The sequence below is a fragment of the Polypterus senegalus genome, chromosome 10, assembly GCF_016835505.1.
Source record: "Polypterus senegalus isolate Bchr_013 chromosome 10, ASM1683550v1, whole genome shotgun sequence".
Lineage (NCBI taxonomy): Eukaryota > Metazoa > Chordata > Cladistia > Polypteriformes > Polypteridae > Polypterus > Polypterus senegalus.
Window position 1 is genome coordinate 178131707 of NC_053163.1, and position 25245 is coordinate 178156951.

The 25245-nt window shown below is 39.2% G+C and overlaps 1 protein-coding gene across 1 annotated transcript in view; it reads right to left on the reverse strand.

Annotated features, from left to right (window-relative positions):
* Positions 1–8235: 8235 nt before the first annotated feature.
* The window catches only part of adgrl4 (adhesion G protein-coupled receptor L4), a 114180-nt gene continuing 97170 nt past the window's right edge, over positions 8236–25245 (reverse strand). Inside the window, exons 14-16 of the mRNA XM_039767842.1 lie at positions 21841–21932; positions 17017–17185; positions 8236–8906 (exon numbers count right to left, since the gene is read on the reverse strand). Coding sequence (XP_039623776.1) covers positions 8844–8906; positions 17017–17185; positions 21841–21932 — 324 coding nt within the window. The 3' untranslated portion in view covers positions 8236–8843. The remainder of the gene's footprint in view (positions 8907–17016; positions 17186–21840; positions 21933–25245) is intronic.

The window sequence follows — 25245 nt, forward strand, 5'->3', positions numbered from 1 at the left end:
CACATGGGCTGGAAGGGCATCCTGGCCAGAAGAGGGGATGGTTCCTTACCCAGACGAGAGGATCCTAAAAGGAACCCGGGACTCTTGTGATCACGTTTGGGGCTCGCTGAAGCTCCTGCTTCTTTCACAACAGTAGCTATCAATATGACAGACAGGAAAAATATATCTTCTTTAATTCAATTTGCACACTTTGCTCTGTCTTGTTAAATCAAATGTTCTGCAGGTAGAAATGAAAGCACTAAAAAAATAAATTGAGAATTGTGGGTACTGTCCTCTTTTAATTGACGATGGGCACACCAAGTCACACCCAGGGAAACCAGAAGAGGATAGATAGGGGAAGAAAGGATGTCGATGGTCCTCATTAGAATAAAAAAATAAGAAAATAAGAACAGGAAGGTATCCATAGGTGTTTGCCTATACAGAACCTGACCTGAGAGGTTTTTTGGATTTTTTTCAGGTACCCTAGAAGGGCATAGCATTGCGAAGGAGAACAGAATGAAACCAAGAGTTTAATCTCCCTGCAGATAGCATTAGACAAAGGAGCAAGTATGTCTGCTTGAGAAAGAATTTTACAGATTCGTGTCCCATTATTGCCCTCTAGTGGTCAAAATATGTATATCTGTTTCTTTGGAATGGATGCTGTGGGTTTTGGTAGTGTTCTATGTATATTTTATTACTTTATAACTGTTTTTAGTGCCTTCCAGCTAGCATGACGTTGTCACCTTTAGAATGGCACAGGAAAAGTCTGAGTCCCACATCAAGCCTTTGGGCAATGGAAAGAGCTCAGAGGCATTTGGTGGTTATTAAAGAGACTGGTACTAACTCTTTTAACTATGGTTTTTTAACCTGTTTGGATTTATTTCATTTTAACCTCCATGGACATTGTTTTTATTGGATTATTTATTAACTCATTAATTGAAGAAACAGCACAGCACTTTTGTTTGGGACCCAATTCATTGAAAATAAAAGTACTAAAGCATTTTTGCACCACCTCTTGAGGTTGTGTGTCTTCATTCACCTTAGTCCATCTCAGTTTATGTCTTTCAATGCCCCAGGTTCAAGGACGAGTATGCCAGCTGCCAGAGATGGGTAGTAATGAGGTACATTTACTCTGCTACATTTACTTGAGTAACTTTTTTAAAAAACTGTACTTCTAAGAGTAGTTTTACTGCACCATACTTTTTACTTTTACTTGAGTACATTTGTGAAGAAGACTACTCTGACTCTGCTACATTGGGCAACACTCCACTCGTTACTTTTTTCCATTTATACATTAAACTATATTTTTGCCAGAGAGACGTCGCCTGTGGATCCACTGAATGACTGTTTCACCAATCAGAGGCAGCAACAATAATCACATGACTATGTTTCACTGATCAGACTTAGCAACAATAATCACATGACTCCGTTTCTCCAATCAGACGTAGCCATGCAGTCACATGACCACACACAAACTTCCTGCGTCTGCAGCCTGCGAGAGACTTTTTATTCATGTGGAGCTCCTGTTCACTGCTAAATGGTCAAGAACCTTGAGAAGCTTAAACATCACTTCACTGAGTGAAGAACAAGCATGTTTTATCCAAACATGCACAGTCAGTCATGGCAAAGTGAGACTTCTTGTACGTGCACAAGCTGCCTTTTTCTAATGTTATTTTCTATCACTTGTGCTATTTGGAGGGCAAGTATGTGACAATGCCCCTCTCTTACAGGCTTCTTCTTTCCACAAGGAAGTCTGCTGAACCCACACCATCGATAGTTATGACCGAGATGAGCTGACATATGAGAATAATTCACTGATAAGACCAGAGAATGGTGGAAAAAGTGCTCAAGTGCTTTTATTAAGAAACAGTCAAAACAAAAGTAAAATCAACAAAAGTGTCAATGGTGCAGTGTTCTAAAAAACAGTACATATATAAATCCATAAAAATCATTGTGAAAAGTAAGGATAAAAAAATCAATAAATAAATCCGTTAAAAATCTGAGGCTAAAATGCAGACTAACTCCTCCTGATCTCAGCCCACCTCCTTCTCATTCTCCTGGCTCACCCATTGCTCACGTAGCTGGCGGAGACTCAGCAGCCACAAGCTCCTTTCGGCCAACCTCCGTCTTGGCTTTTTTCTTTGATTCCCCCTTCTTTTTTGTGCTGACCCGTATATATACACTCCCGTCTCCGTGGGCCTTAATCACATGCCGGAGGAAGCCAATGAAGCAATTGAGAACGATCGGACCCGCACGTGCAGGTGTGACTCACTCCAACTACCTCATTAACTCCCCACAGTCATGTGCCCACGGAAAGTGACACGGCTTTATGAAACTGGCCTTTTTTTTTTGAAGCAGCAAACCCGTTACACCACAAAGTGAATATACAGTATTATACTGTCAGTGTACAGGATATCTCGTCACTGTAAGTAGTTTGCACTGTTCAAACATACATGTTACCTACTGGAGGTATCGGCTTCAAAAGCTTTGTTGAAAAAAACTGAGATTTGGAACTTTGTGTTATTTGTGCACCCTTATTTTATAAAGATGTTATTTATTTTTACTCATTTTTTTATTTTATTATTTGTCTCTGGGGCGGCATGGTGGCGCAGTGGTAGCGCTGCTGCCTCGCAGTTAGGAGACCCGGGTTTGCTTCCCGGGTCCTCCCTGCGTGGAGTTTGCATGTTCTCCCCGTGTCTGCGTGGGTTTCCTCCGGGCACTCCGGTTTCCTCCCACAATCCAAAGACATGCAGGTTAGGTGGATTGGTGATTCTAAATTGGCCCTAGTGTGTGCTTGGTGTGTGGGTGTGTTTGTGTGTGTCCTGCGGTGGGTTGGCACCCTGCCCAGGATTGGTTCCTGCCTTGTGCCCTGTGTTGGCTGGGATTGGCTCCAGCAGACCCCCGTGACCCTGTATTCGGATTCAGCGGGTTAGAAAATGGATGGATATTTGTCTCTGGTGACTCTTCCTGTGAAGTCAGTAGATGGATTGGGAGAGTTTGGGAGGTCATGTGGTCACTGGAAAGGTGTGTGTGGTGCTCCCGATATCTATGCAAAAGTACGAAGGTCCTGGTGAGACATATGCTTGCTATATGGTTGTGAGACATGGACACTACCCAGTGACCTGAGACGAAGACTGGACTCCTTTGGTACTGTGTCTCTACGGTAAAACCTTTGGGTACCGTTGATTTGACTTTGTGTTGCTCATGGAGTCCCGAATGAGGCACATTACCTGCTTTGTGAGGGAGCGTCAGTTACGGCACTACGGCCATGTGGCGCGTTTCCCAGAGGAAGATCATCATTGCTGGGGACCCAAGTGGCTGGACCAGGCCAAGGTGTTGCCCACGTAACACCTGGCTGTGGCAGATAGAGGGTCATTTCCGGAGGGTGGGACTGGACCGCGTGTCTGCCTGGGGGGGTTGCCAAATGGGATCCCGAGTTTTTTCGACGTGTAGTGGATACGGCAACGCGCTGTACCAGCTCATGCTCCCCTGCTTGACTTGACTTGATTTAGAAATAGCAGGAGTCACACATTATTTTATATTTTTGTCTGTCTTATTACATTTCTAAAAAACAAATAATTTATTATGATCAAACAGTTACTCAGTACTTGAGTAGTCTTTTCACCAAGCACTTTTTTACTCTTACTTGAGTAATTTTTTTGGATGACTACTTTTTACTTCTACTTAAGTAATATTATTTTGAAGTAACGTTACTCTTACTTGAGTACAATTTTTGGCTACTCTACCCACCTCTGCCAGCTGCAGCCAACCTGGGCATTGCATGCCCTCCAATCAATGCACTGTAGTACCAAAATGAGTCTCAAAGAAAGGACATTTGTTTTCCTCAGACCACAGTTAATTTCAATATGTTATTAATCAACAAATGCCCAGCATGGTGTAACAGTGGAAGAAGAAATCACAGTGCTGCACCCTGGGGTGTGTCTCTCTGTATCATGAAACCAGAGCACCCAGGCCCACTAGCAAAAGCTTGGCCTAAAAAACAGATCAAGCCAGAGCTGGACTGGAGAGAAAGAAAGAAAAGAAAATTCTAAAACTGGCTTGTGATGATAACTGTCAGACTGTAAAATTAAAAAATTAAAGATGGAGTCATTTTCTGAACAGGTGGATATCAGTGTCATTAAAGACAAACACCACCTTGTGTACTACGGCTCTGGGAACTGAGCTTTTAAATGGTAATTTTTGTCTTGATGTAGAATAGGAAGCTGATCGTTGGAACAGTTAGAGACTTGAAAGGAAGAGGTACGCCAACGCAGGAGGGCAAGTCCAAGGTGGATCAAAATTAATGGCAGAATCTGAGGCACTAGGGCAAAAAATATTAATTATATAAACGGAATGAGATCTGTAACAGAGCAGAATCATTTTGAAGACAGAAAGGAAGGACTGAATCTGCATCATCTGTTGTAAGAAGATCACTTTTCTATTATTCACAATTTGCATTTAATCTTTAAAATTTTGTTTTTATTCTTGTGCTCTAATGCGTGTTGTAAACAACATTGTGATATCCTCTGATGAAGGAAATTCTGTAATTGTGTTTTGAGATAAAAGTGCAGAGTTTGATACCACTGTCTATTCTACATTATTTTACTACACAGGCTGGAAACTTAGAGGCAACGTCCTTGAATGGTTTAGTTTAGGTAGTAGCGCTCCATCGTTATACGCACAAGTTAAATATGGTGTCCTGCAGGGCTCAGTATTGGGACCTTTACTGTTTTCATTTTACATGCTTCCACTGAGAACATATCAGAGATAGAGAGATACTGTAGACAGATACTTCATTAAAAAACAGACCGTTCATTCTTATGCAGATGGCGCCCTGTTATACCTTTCTTTTAGATCAAATGACATTTCTCCGAAGTTGTCCTTAATTAAATGTGTTACTGAGTTAAAGGAGTGAATGCACGAGAACTACTTGTGTTTGAACACAGATAAAACAGAAATGTTAACTGTTGGAGGGAATGATATTGATCACAACAATATTTTGCCACAGTCACATACATGCAATTAGGAGACAACTAAAGGGCCTGAATAATAGTAATTCCATGCCTGACCAGGGGGTGGCGAGCTGCACTAATTGTCTCTGTCAATTCCTCGCAGTTCCGATGATGTCACTTCCGGTCCAGGCACTGCCGATGATGTCACTTCCGGCCCCAGCACTTCTGATGACGCCACTTCCGGTTCCGCCCCGATGACATCACTTTCTCCATTGGTCTTTGAAAGCCGCCATCTTAAGACAGCAGTTCAGTTCTGTTTTGGACTCACACGAGTAAAGAACTCTTTAAAAGATATATTTGTTCAGCCGGGATATAATATCCAGGTGGCTGCCCCATACCTTTTCAAGTCTCATCGCGATTTTGTGACCCCATTATTACTAGTTTTATTGAATTAGCCCACAGTCTAGGTGTTATCATCTTTGACACTAACGTGTCATTTAAAGCTCACATTACAAAACTGTCCAAAATGCATTTCTCCATATTAAAAATGATGGAAAAATTTCTAAATATGCAGGATACTGAGAAATTCATTCATGCATTTTTTTCTAGTAGGACTGACTACTGCAATGTGATGGTTACTGGCTGCTCAAACCATTTGTTATACAGCTTTCTGTTAATTTCAAATGCTGCTGCAAGAATTATTAGAAGAACAACAAAATATGAAAACTTAACTGTACCTCTTAAGTCCTTACGATGGCTCCTGGTTAAGTTAAGGACGGATTTTAAAATCTTCCCTTTAATATATAAAGCTTTAAAAAGGCATATTAAACAATTTTGAAATAAACATGTAATAATTATAAAATAATCACACTATATTTCATAGCAACTAGATAACTTTTATGTAATTATGCATTTCATCACAATTTGGCTAATTTATAAATGTATATATATATATATATATATATATATATATATTGTGGTGAATGTCCAGGGTCCCCAGACTACTAGATGGCAGCCTCCCTGGGTTGCAGTGGTGCCTCGGATGCCCACAGGGCTCCATGGGAGTTGCACTTTGGCGTAGCCCTGCTGGGTTCTTTGGGTGCCACCAGGGGTTGCTGCAGGGACTGTGGAGAATAAGAAGTGAAGTGCTCCTAGACCACATTAACAGGTCAAATACAATGCAATACAATACAATACAATTTATTTTTCTAGAGCCCAAAATCACACAAGAATTTCCGCAATGGGCTTTAACAGGCCCTTAATACAATATAAAAATAAAATTGTACAAGTACGGAGCAGAATTTAACAGTAGATGATATCACATAATATGATTTGAAATACTCCTGGGTACAGGATAAAAGGAGGCCGTCTCCACTACTCAAGGAACCATAGCTGGGAGGAAGGGAGACGAAGCTTGCCAGGGGGAGTGGAGAGTTTGAAGAAGAAAAGAAAGCAGAAAAGTGTGGTTTGTGCTGATTATTGGTGATTGCTATACTGTGCTGAGCAGGTGGGAAACGAGTGAAAGCGTTTCCCACAAAAAAATTAAAAGATGTATTTGCTGAAGTTGTTTGGGGGAGCTGTGTGCCCCCTGCAGGCCACAATATATACAATATACTATATAATCACTACTTTTGCATATTATTTTATAATTGCCATTTTATTTATTTTGGCACAAGGTCCATGGGCTAGACACACCACTGAATGGTAACATCAGACCATTTCCAGGATTGCGGGACAATCAGCTTAACCTGCACTTGTTCAGAATGTGGCAGGAGACCCAAATATCCAGAAAAATCCCGCACAGATGTGAGATGAAGATGTAAGCCCCCCCAGGCCAGTAACCAAGGCAGACTACTGTGCCACCATGTACCAATTAATGACAACCCTTTAGTTTTAATCTAAATAAAGCCATTAAATGACAGTTAACTGTAAATGCTTGAAAATGTCATATGGTTAATGGCTGTTAAATATCATAAATGTAACGCTTTAACTTCTTAATGGATACACTTGACCTCCAAGTCTCAAAAATGTTACTTATCGCATTATCCTTGCTTTTTTAATACATGTACTTCATCAAAAACTCAGCTACAGTAAAATATTACTTATAATCTTAATGATATAGTTAAAATTATTCAAGCTCAGAATGCAGATCTGTAAGATGAAGACCTTCTCTGTTAATGCCCGACAGATGTGATTTCTCCTGGGTTTGACTGCTGTGAGTTTTTTCCTGGAAAGAATTTTTCCCAGATGGTCGTGAAGTAAAATTGTTGAAAGCAGCACAGACTTCACTAATTGACTGCGTGCTTTTCTCCAAATTGTGTCTTTCTGTTCAGCTACATTCTTGTCATGTAAACTCAGAGTCGCCATCTGGTGGTAATTGTAGTTGAAACACCTAAGAACGCGATCTATCTACAGTATGTCCTCCTGGAAATATCAATTTGTCCAGCTCTTTTCAAACCTTATTCGGCATTATGGGAGCTAAAACCAACCCTGGCAGCATCAGGCAAGGAATCCTGGATGTTGTGTTACACCGGGTGTGTGTTTAGTGGCTTATGTTTATTTTTGCTTTTTGTGTTTTCTTTATTTTTTATGTGTTTATTGTAATTATGTAAATTTTGTTAATATTGTTCTGCTAATTTTGTGACCCGACATTTGCGCGATAGACATATGCGCAGCAACAAAATAGCGCAGATTAAAACACGCCGTCAAAATCTCGCCGATAAAATCGCAAAAGTTTCATTAAATATGAATTACTAGTTTAAAGCATATATAATAATATTTATTTTAGAAGTCAATATTATGAGACGTGGCATGCCATCAGCAAGGCGTCCCACTCTCTTGGCCTCTCTTGCGATTTTGTCCGTCGCAGTTTTGTCGGGGCGCATATGTCTATCGCGCTTTTGTCGGTGAACCGCTAATTTATTAGCTAGTATCTATGTATGATGTAGGGGAGATGAAGGAGAGAGTATTGGAATTGTGACTTGGAGTATAGAGAATATAATTTGAAAAGAAGAAGGAGAGAAGATGTGTGCTATTTCTGAGAGATAAGGTGGAAACATAAAGTGAGAGGATGCTTGGTGGAATTAATACAAGGTGCATGATTTGTGGCAGACGAGCAATGATTCCAAGTGGTTGTTGGTGCACTTGTGTCTGTAAAATAGAATAGTATTGGTGAGCTTTGATGGGCTGAATGTCCAATGTTTCTAATGATCTAATTGTTAAGATTTACCGTTCTATAAAAACTGTGATCCTGAAAAAGAAAAAGACCTGGAAAGTAAAAAAACTCATTATAAAATACACAATGTACAATAATTCCAGACATTTTATTAAGCTACACATATCACAAATAAAAAACATGAACAGCAAAAAATAAACACTACACTGATTTTTAATTTAGTCATGTAACGTAAAGCCAGTGATTTCAGAATAGGCTGTCATAATTACATTCAGCTAGTCTAAAATTAAAATATTTACTCATATACTGCTCAAACCTTCATGGCTATATCAGGTTTACTGCTGTGAAATTTTAATTTGCTTAACAAACCTACCAAACAGTTAAATCCAATACACCTGTTTATCTTAAACTGCATATTTAATTTTCAATAAATTAAAAAGAAAAATAAACAAGAATGACTTCAGTATAAGTACAATATAATCCCAGCTATGCACAAGAAGAGCAACATTCTTCCCTGCTCACTGGGGACAAAATTAATATTTTCCAAGTCTCCACTCTTTCGAGCATAATTCTTCCTCTGTTCCTTTTATGTTTTCCAAGCAAACCATTATATTATCTATAAAGAAACAGGCTTGAAAAATAGGCAAGAAATGACGTCCGATTAATCCGCCGCAGGCACTGTTATCGTCCGGGTGTTTCTTCAGATCTCTCCTAGAAAGTTCCATTCAGCTTTGGGTTTATCTAAGACACTGAAAACAGCAGGGCACATTTTTGAAGAGTCTGTAGTATTCATCTTGAATCTAATTGGAAGAAAAGTGAAAAAGTGGTATTAAAAATATTTATAAAAGCACAGCAGAAGGAAGTGAAAACGTCAGACACGGGAGATCACAAAACTTTCTCTATTTTCTGGTCATTTACGTTGTCAGGACATTGACGTTCAGTGATCCAGATTTTTAAATAAATCCAACATCAGGCCCCTGGTTTAAACACAATGTATGAATCGTGCGATCTGGCAGATTTATTCATTTTAAATGTTAAAACAAATTTTAACACAATTATAGTGCTAGTCTACAGACCACCAGGACCATATTCATTGCTAATGGCTGAATTTAGCAACCTTCTATCTGATTTAGCTGTAAATTATGATCACGTAGTACTGATGGGGGATTCTAATATAAACATTGATGTGGAAACTGACACTTTTAGCAAATGTTTTACTTATTTGTTAAATTCAGTAGGATTTTGTCAGAATGTCAAAGGTCCAACTCATAATCATAACCACCCATTAGATTTAATTATAACTTATAAAGTTGAAATTCAAAATTTAAATATTACTCCATTAAATTTAGTTATTTCCGATCACTACTTAATTACATTTGATTTTGTTCTGCCCTTGCCAACACACTCACAGATTAAAACAAAGACAGTGTGACATCTACAGTAGATTGTAATTCTGCTTCAAAATTTATAGATACTTTGAGTAAGTCGAGTGTAATTCTGGAAAACCATTTAGATCATTTAACATCAAATGTAAACATGGAAAACAATTTAGATCAGCTAACATCACATTATAATGTGACCTTGAGAGATGCTCTGGACACAGTGGCTCACCTTAAAACAAAAGTGATCAAAACACATAGAAACTCTCCCTGGTTTAATGAAAACACTCACACTTTTAAATTAAAGTGTCGAAAACTAAAGCGCAGATGGAGCACAACAAAGCTACATGTCCTTCAAATTGCATGGACAGAGATGTTAAAAAATATAAAAAAGCCCTCTTTAAAGCTCGCTCAGAATACTATTCTACAATTATAGATAGCAATAATAAAAATCCTCGGGTACTGTTTAGAACAGTGGCTAAATTAACAAATGGGAATTGAGATCTACAGTGAAAAATACCAACAGACATTGTCAATACAGACTTTATGAACTTCTTCAATGAGAAAATTAAAAATACAAGATCCCAGATCTGAGATAAGCAAATACTAGCTTAGCAGACCCTGACGCACATTGCATTCAGCACTTTAGTCATTTTAATCCTGACTAAGCAGAAAGTCTTAACTTTAATTTCTAAAATGAAGCCCACTACCTGTTCCCTAGATCCAGTGCCAACAAAACTAGTAAAAAGTGCAATGGATGTTCTTGCAGCGCCTATTCTAAACATTGTCAATAGTTCATTTTTTCATGGCACAGTACCTGATGCACTAAAAGTGTCAGTAATTAAACCTATTTCAGATGTACCCTTTCTCTCTAAAATACTAGAAAAAGTAGTCACCAATCAGTTTCAGTCACACCTTATGCATTACAATTTATTTGAGAAATTCCGGTCTGGTTTCCGCACTGGTCATAGTACAGAAATGGCGCTAACGGGGGTTGTAAATGACATTCTGATATCCTTTGATGAAGGAAACTCCACTGTAATTATGTTGTTAGACTTAAGTGCAGCATTTGACACCATTGACCATTCTACTTTACTGCACAGGCTAGAAAACGATGTTGGGCTTACAGGCACCGTGCTCACTTGGTTTAGTTCTTATTTATCAAATCGTTTTCCAATATTTACAGAAATGTGCTAACAGGACTCCATCATTATACACAGAAGTTTAATATGGTGTCCCGCAGGGCTCAGTACTGGACCTTTACTGTTTTCACTTTACATGCTTCCACTGGGATCTATCATTAGGAAACATAATGTTAATTTTCACTTGTATGCAGATGACACCCAGTTATACCTTTCATTTAGATCAAATTAAGTTTCTCTGATGTTGTCTTTAATTAGTTGTGTTAGTGAATTAAAGGACTGGATGGATGAGAACTACTTGTCTTTAAACACAGATAAAACAGAGATGTTAATTGTTGGAGGGAATGACATTGATCACAACAATATTCTGTCATCATTTAACTCAGTTGGAATCACCATTAATTTTACTGAATCAGCCCAAAATTGCAGAGTTCTCTTTGACTCTGTCATTTAAAGCACATATTACAAAGTTGTCCAAATCATGTTTCTTCCATCTTAAAAATGTTAGGAAATTAAGGCGCTTTCTAAATAAACAGGATTCTGAGAAATTAATTCATGCATTTATTTCTAGTAGGATTGACTACTGCAATGCGGTGTTCACTGGATGTTCAAACTGTTCTTTATACAGCCTCCAGTTAATCCAAAATGCGGCTGCAAGAATTATCACAAGAACAAGAAAATACAAACACATAACTCCAGTTCTTAAATCCTTACACTGGCTCCCGGTTAAGTTTAGGGCAGATTTCAAAATCCTCCTTTTAACATATAAAGCATTAAATGGCCAAGGTCCAGCTTACTTGTCTGAACTTATCATGACTTACACACCAGAGTGTACATTAAGATCTCAAGATGCTGGTCTGCTTATGATTCCAAGGATTAATAAAATAACAGTGGGAGGACAACTTTTAGTTACAGGGCTCCAAAACTGTGAAATGGTCTGCCTGCTACAATAAGAGATGCCCCTTTGGTCTCAGCTTTTAAATCCCGGCTGAAGACTCACTACTTCAGTTTAGCACACCCTGACAAGAGCTGCTGATTAACTGTACAGTCTGTTGTTAGTCATTAGCACTAAAACATAAGTAACATAATAGTTATATTAGGATACTAACCCTCACCTATTCTGTTTCTCTTCTCGGTACTCAAATGTGGCACTTGGTGCCACGGCCCACCTGCCAAGTTTTTGTGCCTGCTTATGGTAAAATCATCCCTGATGGAGGATCGCTGGAATCATGGGAAAGAGAGGTCCTTTCATCAGATTGGCTGGCCCAGCGCGGTTTCAGCTGTGGAATGGCCAAATGGGGGAGGCTGCTTGATGGGTGAGGTCTCCAGGATTATAAACAAATCTAAATCATATTATGTGATGTCATCCATTGTTAAATTCTGCTACATACTTCTAAAATTTTTATTGTTATACTGTATTGAGGTTTTGTTCTGTTCTGTGTATTGTATTGTATTGAACCCCTTCTTTTTGACACCCACTACATGCCCAGCTTACCTGAAAGGGGTCTCTGTTTGAACTGCCTTTCCCGAGGTTCCTTCCATTTTTTTCCCTACTGGGTTTTTTTTTGGGAGTTATTCCTTGTCTTCTTAGAGAGTCAAGGCTGGGGGGCTGTCAAGATGCAGGGCCTGTTAAAGCCCATTGCAGCACTCCTTGTGTGACTTTGGGCTATACAAAAAATAAATTGTATTGTATCCTGTTGTATTTGTGTCCAATGAGATGAGAATTCACAAGAGTCCAAAGTTGGTACGCGTGTCACGGATGACTACAGCTTCTGTGTTGTTATTTTGTGATTTTCTTTTTGTTACGTGCTTGCAATGGAGAAGTTTTTAAATCTGAATAAACAGTGACATGAAGGATATAAAGCTGGTTTTTCAAGAACATTGGAAATGAAGTTACTGAACGTATGATGGCAGATGGATGGATTTCGGTTTTACATGCACATATGTGGAAAATGAAAAGTGTCCAAAGTGTATTCTCTGCCTAAAAGTGTTAGGGGCTGCTCAGTGTTCTAAGAAAATAAAACGTTATTTTTAAAGAGACAGAAAGAAGCTAATAGTTCATCTGGGTCACAACATGGGTAAGTCCACTTGCTTTTTTTTTATAAATTCCCCACATCCCAGCCTATAAAATAAGGATGATAAGACGGATGAAGTGAAAATCAATGCTGGCAGAAACAACAATCAGGCACTAAAACCAAAGTGTTAAGCAAATTTGTAGTCGTGATGGGTAGCAAGAAATTTTTAAACCTACAGTATAATGTCAGTCAGGAACATCAATGCATTTGAATTTACTATCAACAGGCATGGATGCTAAAATGGCTGTCACAATGGTCGCAATCAATGAAGTCATAAGACCCGACCTCTGGAACCAATTCCTCTAGTAACTGGGATCCTCGTCCCAACAATGGTGCCATAAAAATTAAGGTGCCCATAACCAAAACCAAATGCCGTTGTGGTATTGTGAACATGTAATAATAACATGCCATATTTCAGTTACTAATAAACAAAACACACATTCAGAAATGATCTTTAATCTCCAAAACTTCCAAAAAAACAAAGTAGATTCCTAAAACAAAAAAAAGTATTAGAAAATTGCAACTCGTAACTAGTGTTTTTCACACAAATTTGCTGGGATTTTTGGTATACTTGTTTACTGAAGTTTTCCCTGAAAATTTGCATTACATCTGGCTTAGATGATATTTTTTCTTCCCAGCATCCCATGATACCTTGCAAGGCCAGCCTGATATAACAGAGTTTCACTTCATGGTGCTTAACTAATGTGCTTTACGCATGTGTGTATAATTTACGGTGTATACATGAACTATGTGATTTCACAACCTGATCGGTACTCCAGCTGGATTTGCAATCTACATGCGCTTAAAAAAAAATAAAACTTTAGTCAACATTACACTTTATTGCGTGACCCAAAGTGAACTGCATACACGGGTGCACAACCCACAGTATTTTCATTTTGAGGAGGTACATTAGCTGATCATAATGTGATTTTTATTAAAATTGTTCTGCATAGATTCATTATGCATTGTATTTTCACTGCTACTGTAGATCTTACTATGCAGCACAGATCGGGTAGTGACAGGGACAATGACAGTATGTAACGCTGATTTCCTGCATCACTCACAGGCTCTGTGAATGTTAGCTAGTCATAGTGATGAGAGCTTGACAGATGGTCCAACCAGGTATCCTCCTCTGCCTCCTATTTAAAGTGCTTCTTTTTATCTTTGTGTACTTTTCATCGGTTTTCGTTATTTTTTTTTCTAATATTGTTGTTATTTTTTTATTTGTCTAATAATTCAATATTTTAATTTTATTCTGTTTAGTTTATATACAGTTTCTATGTGTGAGAATGTTCTCTGATGTTCCCTGTATTTTGTGGGTGGTTCCCCAAGAGGCGGGGCCACCTGTCCATCACCATTCATGCACTGCTCCCTACACTGCAAAGGCGTATGGGAAATACAATCCCTCGCTGGTCAATGAATGTGAATGTGCTTGTTTTTGTGATTTCTGCTACTGTTTTAGGGATTCTGATTTCTGGTTTTGTGTTGGAACTTGTTTACTGAGGATTGCCTTTTAGGCAGTATTCTTCACCTCCTTTTTGATATCTTTTGAGTATTTGGATATTTTTACGATTATTAAGAAATCCTCTTTAGTAAAGATTCTGGTGGGACTTGTCTCTGTTTAATCCAGAGTTTCATTTTACTCACTCTTCTATTTTGAGATATTTAACACTGTCTTTTGCATTTTTAACATCGAAAGCCAATTCTCCATTTTGTGGCCTAGACAGGCATGAAGCCTCACAATTTCTAAGGATTAGGCGACCCTGGGGCGAGACCTATTTTTGAAGCAGTCCAGTTAATATTCTGGTTTGTATATTGTGGGGTTTTTTGAAGGCCTCATTTTTTTGCCATTTGTGTGCTGCAGCAATCATTACAGGTGTGGTGGTCAGGCCTGCTGCTTCACAGCTGAGGTCACATTTTTGGTCACAATAATCGATTTCCCATAGCTGGCAGCTGCTTTTGTAGCCCTCAGGGACATTAAAAAAACATTTTGTAATTATAATCCACTCAAAGCAAATTCAGTTTCTCTTCCTCCATTAACTTCATGCATTTCAAAGAGTCTGACATATTTCCAGATCATTTCTGTGTTTTCACTGAACTCAAGGTCAAAGCAAATTCAGCAGGATCCACTCATCGTAATTCATAACCCCGAGAGCGTGCTCCCCAAGAAATCGAAACATCATTTGGAAAACATTCACTGAAAAGTTTTAGAACACCTCCGTTTTTCTTTGAATTTAATCAATTGAAATGCAATGAATGCCTTTAAATGGTGAAAAGGTAAACAGGAAACTACCAGAGGTTTAAATTGAAAGTTTAGGTTAGCAATATTGTCAATATTGCCTGATTATTTCATTTGCCACCCATCTATAACACGCACTATGTAAAGTCACTTTATCATTTCAGATATTGCGGAAACCAGGGGCGCGTACTGCCCCCCTCACAGAGAGACAGAGACACAAGTGCAACACTCTTTATTTCAAGCTGGGAAATGCTTTTCCTTGTTCCCCAGAGCACAGCACAATAGACAAGTCCTTCCGCCTTCACTGCTCCTCACAAGCTTCATTCTTCTTTTTCCCGACTCTGGCCACTGAGTAGTGGTGGTGAATTCCACGTGCCCAACGACCTTCTTCCAGCACCACTTTTGGGTGTGGCGTAAGTGCTGCCAAACAGGACTCAGTAAACACCCAGACACCCCCTGGCAGAGACCATGGGACCATGCGGGGCTGATCTTCTGTACTCCATGGGGGGGTCTACCCTCTATCGTTCCAAGGGAGATAATGTCCTAGACGAGGTAAGACACAAAAATAACCAGACTGGGCTTGGAACTTTCCTGGAAAACTGTCTGGAGGTCAGCCGAACGTGAATTATAGAACTATATCCCCTCCTACACTCTCTCTTAAACTGCCGACCGTCTCAGTATATCCTGTGAAGAGCCCATTCAGTATTTGCACAACAATCTCTACACGAGTTGCTGCTATAATGTCGGGTGAAAAAATTGAACAGTGAGTCAACATCATTTATGTCACGAAATTGAATAAAACAGCCACAGAAACTTATGAAATGATAAAACCAGTGTACTGTGATAACAGTTTGTCTTGCACACAAGTTTTTGAGTGGCACAAATGTTTCAAGGAAGGACAAAAAAATGTGGAAATTCGTTCAAGGCTCAGGTCACCCACACTCGTCTCGGACGCATGAAAACATCAAAACGGTTCATCAGATTGTTCGAAATGATCGTAATGCTTTTTCCATTTGACTGACAAAAACATTCCTGCCCTCGATCATCCTCCCTATTCGCCCGATTTAGCTCTTTGTGATTTTTACTTGTTCCCGAAAATCAAAAGTGACCTGAAGGGAATATATTTTCCTTCAATGGATGAAGTGAAGACAGAAATGGCAAGCCTGTTGAAGACCCTCAAGCAAGAAGACTTCCAGCACTGTTTCAATCAAAGGAAGATAACGTATGGAGGGGTGTAGAGATTGGGATTTAGAGTATATAAAAGGTGACAATGTTTAGAATGCTGTAATTCATCAATAAATATATATATTTTTACCAATTCGGTTATTTTTGTGTCTCACCTCATAGAGATTATATATATATATATGTATATATATATATATATATATATATATATATATATATATATATATATGTATATTAGCAACTAGAGAACATATGACTAAAAACATATTCATAATAAATTAAATGTTACAACCATTACCCCCCACCGACCCAGCTGCCCCCACTAAACCCCCCTCCCACCCAATTTTGCTATATATTGCCTTTAATTCTTATATGTCTAAGCATTATCCTGTGATGAAGGCTCCTGGTAGAGGCTGGAAGCTCAGGAATAAAAACTACTTTATCATACGTGATTAATTTTTTTTTTCCCTTTGTGGATCTCCAGCTGCCAATATGCAAACTGTAATGGCTATATATCCATTATACAGCCCTCTATATCCTAACACAGGGTCATGGGGGGTCTGCTGGAGCCAATCCCAGCCAACACAGAGAGCAAGGCAGGAAACAAACCCCAGGCAGGACGCCAGCCCACCGCAGGGCACACACACACCAAGCACACACTAGGGACAATTTAGGATCACCAATCCACCCAACCTGCATGTCTTTGGACTGTGGGAAGAAACCGGATCACCCGGTGGAAACCCACGCAGTCACGGAGAGAACATGCAAACTCCACTCAGGGAGTGTCCTGGTCTCCCATACTGCGAGGCAGCAGCGCTACCACAATTAAACATTTGCTGTTTTGAACGTGTGATTTATTCCATTTTTTAAAGTATATATTAATGTATTACCTTTCTGGATAGGACACAGAGGAATATGAAGATGAACATCCCTTGGAAGGCATTGAAGATTGTGAAGAAGTAGGCCGTCACCTCTGATTCATACACAACATGCAGGACACCAAACGTCCAGGTAGCACCAAGCAGAAACAAAAGAGCCAAGGCTCCACGTGCACAGGACCTGGAAGGATTAATGAAAAATGTATTTGAGGTCTTTAAAAAAAAGAAAGACAGGGGCACAGCGCCCACTCTATAATTAAAGGTGCAGTGTTGTCATATTATAGCCCATGGTTGCACAGTGCTTACTGCTACTGCTTCACAGCTCAAGTCCTCAGTTTGAACCCTGGCCTAGTTTATATCTATGTGGAGTTTATATCTATGTTTTCATGCCTGCCCTGTGTCCGTGTGAGTTCCTGTTTTTCGATACGCATTGCCAAGGTTGAGTTTCTAAGGCAGACTGGGGATCTTAAACTGCCCCGTGTGAGTGGTGAATGTGTATATGAGGGGGGCCTTGTGATGTACTGCTGCATCCCAAAACTGCCAACTGGATTATTCAGGTTTAAGCATGCAGACAAAGTATGGCATCTTGGAAATTGAAAGGATGTTCATAGAATGGAAACCCGGCTACCAGTATACAAGGAAAAGGGACAGAGAGTATACTAGACTGAAAAAATGACGGCGGTATAAAAGGGATACTCTACCTGAAAATGTTTTTTTCTGTGTATGTTACCTACCTCACCTGGTTTGTAGGTTTGCAATTCAAGTAGGTTAACATCAGAGAACATGTCCATCGAAGGACCCATTCAAGCCACCCACATGGGCTAAATATAAAACTGTGATTTAATCTAACATGCATATCTTTACAGATCTGGGAGGAAAGCTGGACTATCTGCTGGAAACTCACCCAGACGTGGAGAAAATGTACAAAACCCACACAGATTGCAACCAGGTGTGGAATTTGCACCACAGAGATTGGATTGATGAGGCAGCACTGCTCCACCATCTCACTCCTTAAAATTCTGTCTACTGTAATTCATGTACACCCACCATCTATGTTGTTTTTCATAGTTTGGAATCCAAGTCTTGTTATTTCTTATTTTTACACTACAGTGTAAACTACGATTGCGGAGGTTGCGTTCCAGAACCCCCCGCGAAAGTTGAAAATCCGCGAAGTAGAAACCATATGTTTATATGGTTATTTTTATATACAGTGGTGTGAAAAACTATTTGCCCCCTTCCTGATTTCTTATTCTTTTGCATGTTTGTCACATAAAATGTTTCTGATCATCAAACACATTTAACCATTAGTCAAATATAACACAAGTAAACACAAAATGCAGTTTTAAATGATGGTTTTTATTATTTAGGGAGAAAAAAAATCCAAACCTACATGGCCCTGTGTGAAAAAGTAATTGCCCCCTTGTTAAAAACTCACCTAACTGTGGTGTATCACACCTGAGTTCAATTTCCGTAGCCACCCCCAGGCCTGATTACTGCCACACCTGTTTCAATCAAGAAATCACTTAAATAGGAGCTGCCTGACACAGAGAAGTAGACCAAAAGCACCTCAAAAGCTAGACATCATGCCAAGATCCAAAGAAATTCAGGAACAAATGAGAACAGAAGTAATTGAGATCTATCAGTCTGGTAAAGGTTATGAAGCCATTTCTAAAGCTTTGGGACTCCAGCGAACCACAGTGAGAGCCATTATCCACAAATGGCAAAAGCATGGAACAGTGGTGAACCAAAATTACCCCAAGAGCGCAGAGATGACTCATCCGAGAGGTCACAAAAGACCCCAGGACAACGTCTAAAGAACTGCAGGCCTCACTTGCCTCAATTAAGGTCAGTGTTCACGACTCCACCATAAGAAAGAGACTGGGCAAAAACGGCCTGCATGGCAGATTTCCAAGACGCAAACCACTGTTAAGCAGAAAGAACATTAGGGCTTGTCTCAATTTTGCTAAGAAACATCTCAATGATTGCCAAGACTTTTAGGAAAATACCTTGTGGACTGATGAGACAAAAGTTGAACTTTTTGGAAGGCAAATGTCCCGTTACATCTGGCATAAAAGAAACACAGCGTTTCAGAAAAAGAACATCATACCAACAGTAAAATATGGTGGTGGTAGTGTGATGGTCTGGGGTTGTTTTGCTGCTTCAAGACCTGGAAGGCTTGCTGTGATAGATGGAACCATGAATTCTACTGTCTACCAAAAACTCCTGAAGGAGAATGTCCGGACATCTGTTCGTCAACTCAAGCTGAAGTGATCTTGGGTGCTGCAACAGGACAGTGACCCAAAACACACCAGCAAATCCACCTCTGAATGGCTGAAGAAAAACAAAATGAAGACTTTGGAGTGGCCTAGTCAAAGTCCTGACCCTGAATCCAATTGAGATGCTATGGCATGACCTTAAAAAGGTGGCACATGCTAGAAAACCCTCAAATAAAGCTGAATTACAACAATTCTACAAAGAGGAGTGGGCCAAAATTCCTCCAGAGTGCTGTAAAGACTCATTGCAAGTTATACATAAGCGCTTGATTGCAGTTATTGCTGCTAAGGGTGGCCCAACCAGTTATTAGGTTCAGGGGGCAATTACTTTTTCACACAGGGACATGTAGGTTTGGATTTTTTCTCCCTAAATAATAAAAACCATCATTTAAAAACTGCATTTTGTGTTTACTTGTGTTATATTTGACTAATGGTTAAATGTGTTTGATGATCAGAAACATTTTGTGTGACAAACATGCAAAAGAATAAGAAATCAGGAAGGGGGCAAATAGTTTTTCACACCACTGTATTTTAAGCCCTTATAAACTCTCCCACACTCTTATTAACATTTCCCACGCAGTTATACAGCATAAACCCTTTATATTCTCTTAGATATTAGGTAAGATTCGTTGAAATTATGTATGTAAACACACTGTTTATACACTACGCACAAACATACGTATCGTGCTGTATATCATTGAGGAGTTTTATTTAATATGTAATACAGTTTTAAAAACATTGTAATAATACATATTTTAACAAAAATAATTTTATATTTACTTTATATACAGTAATGCACTTGTTTTACTTTCTTACCCAGTTATATTAGCTATATTAAGCAGAAGCAGTAGCAGCAGCAGATCATTTTGGAGACATAACGAAGGGCTCGACTACGCACAAAGATAAACACAAAAGAGCACAAAAGTGAACTCTTTACACAGCGAAACACGTTGATGCTGAATGAGTGAGATGAGATGCTGGCTGACGCAAAGTGGAATCGAATGCTGATATCCGTCGCTGAGCCAATCAGCACCCAGGAACTTAACCACGTGCTCTGATTAGGCAGCTTCTCAGCCATCTGCCAATAGCGTCCCTTGTTTGAAATCAACTGGGCAAACCAACTGAGGAAGCATGTACCATAAATTAAAAGACCCATTGTCCTCAGAAATCCGCGAACAAGCGAAAAATCCGCAATAGAGTGAAGCTGCGAACGTCGAACTGCGTTATAGCGAGGGATTACTGTACTGGGGACTATTGAGGCTAAGAAGCCCCAAATGTCTTACTGCCACATCTGACAGACTAATTAAATTGCAGCAACCAGGAGATGACAAGTCAATGTTGTGCCCACCACTAGGGACTTCAAATAAAAGGAATGGAAAAGATCAGGGAAGGAAACGTTAAACAAGCCAGAAAGTCAAAACCAAGAGTCAAGTCTGTTTTTCATCTAATGAAAATTGTAAGCCAAGAAATTTGAAATAAGAAGTCAAAAGTCAGGATCCAGGAACGGTAAATAGTAGTGCTACACACATGCACAAAGGGTTTTTAGTTTGATTTATCTGTAAATTTGACTAGAGATGAATTTGTGCTAACGGTATTTAAGGCAACGTGCTAATGATGTCGTAATGCACAAGTTCCAAATAAGCTGCCAATGTCGCATCCAGGCAATAGAGTCTCGGGATGGCAACGTCCCGAGGAAAAGACGTAAAATAAAATCAAAATAAATAATAGCTATTAACTCTTTCAGGGCTGAGGAGGAGTTGACGATGGTAATCAACTGTAAACGGTGACAAAGCCAACCGTTATGTTTTAGTTGGACTCTCATTGCTAGAAGGACAGTTAGCTTCATTAGTTTTGACCAAGATTTCCTGCGCTCGCGTGTGTACCAAGGCGCAAGCATCGGCAAAAATGGCCCTGACATCTTGCGAGAGATCAAAGCAAAATACTCTGTGGACGATGTTTTGAATATTATCTCTGAATTTGGACTGACTTGTCAGACTTTGATTTTGATACAAGCGATAGAAAATGAATGGGCGGTTCCAGCTTCAGCTGATTGGTCCCCAGCTAATCGTTGTACTGAACAGGTTCATGTAGCTGACACGCCTACAGCAATATTCACCTGGGAGGACTGCCACTTACGATGATAAGAGGTAGAAACCAGATTGCAATGCACTGCGACCGTGACTGCTGCTGCTGCCCCAGCCACGTGAAGAGAGCCTGGTAGCAAGCCTGCCACACATTCTTGGCAAATTGGCAGCCACAGCATGCAGCAACAGATGTTTTTTTGTTGATTTCTGTGTGAAACCATTGCTTTTTGAGAAAAAATATTCAGCCCTCAAAGAGTTAATTGAAATTAAAATAAGATGGACAAAAACTAATTCTACATATAACAAAACCCCAAAACTAGCAACGTAAAACAAGAAACATTCGTAATGTGGGTAAATCACTAACAACAAAAAGCTGAGAATAATTAGTCAACATTAAGTTTTGTTTATAAAATATAATAACATTAAAAGTGATTGATTAATAATAAAAAATAAAAGATCAAGTTTAATCTGCAACTTACACAATGTTTTCGTAGCAACTCACTTCAGGTTTCTTCACAGCAGTGTGGTGAAATACTTTGTATATGATCACACCAAAAGCCAATAGGTTGACCTGCAATAAAAGGAAAGCGTAATAAGGGATTTGCCCATTTTCATCTCCTAATTCAGGGTTCCTTAAATTATGGGGCATTTTGGGTATCGAGTCACTGTTGTATTTAATATGAAAGGGTCACGTATGGTTTGAAAAGTGGTCTGCATTTTGATTTTGCAATTGTCATTGCTCAGACTATTGGCGGTGATTCTCCCTGGGGGACCAACCACACCCACCTCTGCTCTGACGATTATCAAAAAATGGGTCTTGAAGACATTTACAGGGCAAGATCGGGTTGTGACAAAATTAAGAAACCCTGCCCTACTCCAAACCCCTTAACGCGCACACGTACCGGTCCCTGGACATAATAGCATTTTAAAAACGTTACAGTAATGTGTGCATGCCCATCTGCCATGCATCTCGACACCCTACCCATCAAATGAAACTTCAAAGTCTCGTCTAACCGATGATATAAACCATTTTGACACACAACAACCACAGCACTGACACTAAAGCCTTTTTTACAGAGAAGTACATACTTTTAAGAGTTGACTTTCCCTACCTTTGAAGACCCCCTGCAAGTCAAACATCAATATTTCCGAGCAGTATTGATCCCATTCTGTCCGTAAGGCTCCAGCGAATATAATCCAGTAAAACGATTTAGGTCCAAAACACACGATATATCCTCAAAGGGACAAAAACTCCAGAAAACGTTTCATAACTTGAGACCACCTACGTAATTTTTTTTCATTTATATTGATCATATCAGACGTAATTTGTTTCTGTCGGCGATAACCATGCTACCGCATGTAACACGGAAGTGTTAGCTTCTGATCGACACCTAAGTTGGCCAATTACGACGGGTCTGGGGTTGACTGGCACCTCGTATAGCCAACGAGTGTCACAGACAGCTGAAGGATGATGTAAAACTCCAAACCCTGGTAGAATCTACCAGTTTGATTGGACACTGTGAGTGACACTCAAAACTTACAGCCAATGAGCAGCCGAGCATTTTGATATGTAACTTGCCATACTAACTTGTAAACAAAATGATCGGAGCTGCTGAAGGTGGCATTTGTGCCAGTCTGCAGAGTTGGTGCGTGGTTGTTTATTGTGATTTCGCCAAGTTTTTTCGCATTTTAAATATGAATAAACGTACCGATAAATGTAAATAAATGCTCGATTAAATAATAGATGCATGTACGCGGCATGAAAGTATTCAACCGGCCCAGGAAACGTCTAATGGCAGAGAGCGACGTGCCACGCCCTTGTGCTTTCTGCTTGCTAGTGATTGCTGCCATCAAGTGGCACATGGAAAACGCTGAGCTGTGTTGTAACAGTTTGTAAAAGAAATGTATATAGTTTGTGTGCATTTTATTAAAAAAATAAAAATAAAAATATAAATATATTTTTGGCCCATAAGACTTGTATTGACTATTTTTACATAGAAATGTGTATTTTTTATTGTTTTCATTATTTTTATAACTAATAGAGTGACACTGTGTGTAGATATAGATTCCTTTAGGTGTAAGCTTTCAGTAGAGCCCTCATTGATATCTGTGGGTTGAAGCATTCAAAAGTTATTACACTTTTCCATACGTTCCAAAATGTGGATAATGGTCCCTCTAAAAGCCCCTGGGCATGCCCACATAAAAACTGGTGTAAAAAATGTCATTTTTTCAAATTTGAAATGTGAGTAGTCAACAAGTTATTCTGTTGGCACATAGTGTGTTTCTGTCCCCACCTACCTACTGCAGCTTTATTTTCCTTTATTTTCATAAAAAAAACTTAGGCGAGAACAAAAAAATTCATTTTTTTTGTGAGTTCTAATGTGCATAACTTTTGATCAGTCACACCTACAGTGATCCTGACTACTAAGGGTGAAACTAGAGAATGTTACCTTTACAAAGAGACCAAACATGTGTTTATACTCCAGATAGTTCAATAACAGCAATGATTCTAATTTGGAGAGGTCGAATTACAAGCGATTTAGCAAAAATGACCCCGCTTGATAAGGGGTAAAGTCACTTGTGACGAAAGCATCTTCAGATGGATTAAACAAAGTGATGAACTGACAGAGAAACAAAGTAGCAAAGCAAAACAAAACCCAAATACTTCATTGTGCTTTCTTCCTGCAGGTTTTCCCCGATCTATCAGGGTAGGGTCCCACTTTTACCAAATCCTATATTTGGTATTTTATGTGAAATCTGACATGTTTGCATGCTTTCTTGATTTTGAGAAAGCTTTTGATATGGTCCAACTATTAGACATTCTGAAAACACGTAGCATGGATGATGAAAATATTTGAATAATTAGGAACTTATACTGGTAGAGAAGAGCAACAGTCAGAGTTGAGGGGAAAAAGGTCAGCCAAAGTGGAGATTCACAGGGTTCATGCACCATGTCTCTGTTTTTGTTCAATGCCCGCTCGGAGGGTCACTTTAGAGAAGCACTAAATGATGTGGACAATGGGTTGTCTATAAAGGGAGAGATTATTAATAACTATGCGTGGTAACCTGTTGAAGACACAGAATAAATTCATTTAAAATTATTTGCTATCTCTTTCAGTGCGCTTCCTCTGCATTTGCATGTGTGTGTGTGAACATCACTTCAGCAGACCTCTCTTTCTCAAACATGTTCCTGTAAACTCAAAGCACCTTTCTCACCTCCTTCCTGGTTTTACACTTGCGGTCTCTTCAGCCTGATTCATTTGGGATCACATCCTCAAAGTAAGAACTCGTATTGAAAGGGCAGGCACCGCATTCATTCATTTAAGGAAGATACTCTGTAATATGAGTCCGAAACTAGGTAAGACCACTGAGATGTTACATATTCTCAATTCTGCTTTATGGAAAGATAGCATAGGCACGTACAGAAAATGCTTGTAAGCACTGAGATGTGGCTGTACTAGAGCATGTTATGGGTATCCTGGATGCATCCAGTGTCAAATGACAGAATACTCTGATGTATGAACAAGGCAAGAGAAGTCCTCCTTGCCATTTTAAAGAGGAAACTGACCAATTTTGACCTATTATGTCTTTTGCTATGACAAATTAGTTAGTTATACAGGGACGGAAGGGACCAGGATGGTACTGGATATCATGGCTGTGGAACTTGAGAGACTGGACAGAAATGACGTTGATTGTCTTGTTCTACCTATTGAAAGCATGGCACATTACCAAAAAAAATAAATAAATATAACTATATTAAATTTTAAAATTAAAAATAAAAAAATTGAGAAAGTACATGTACATAAGTATTCACAGCCTTTGCCATGAAGGTCCAAATTGAGCTCCGGTGCATCGTGTTCCCCCTGATCATCCTTGAGATGTTT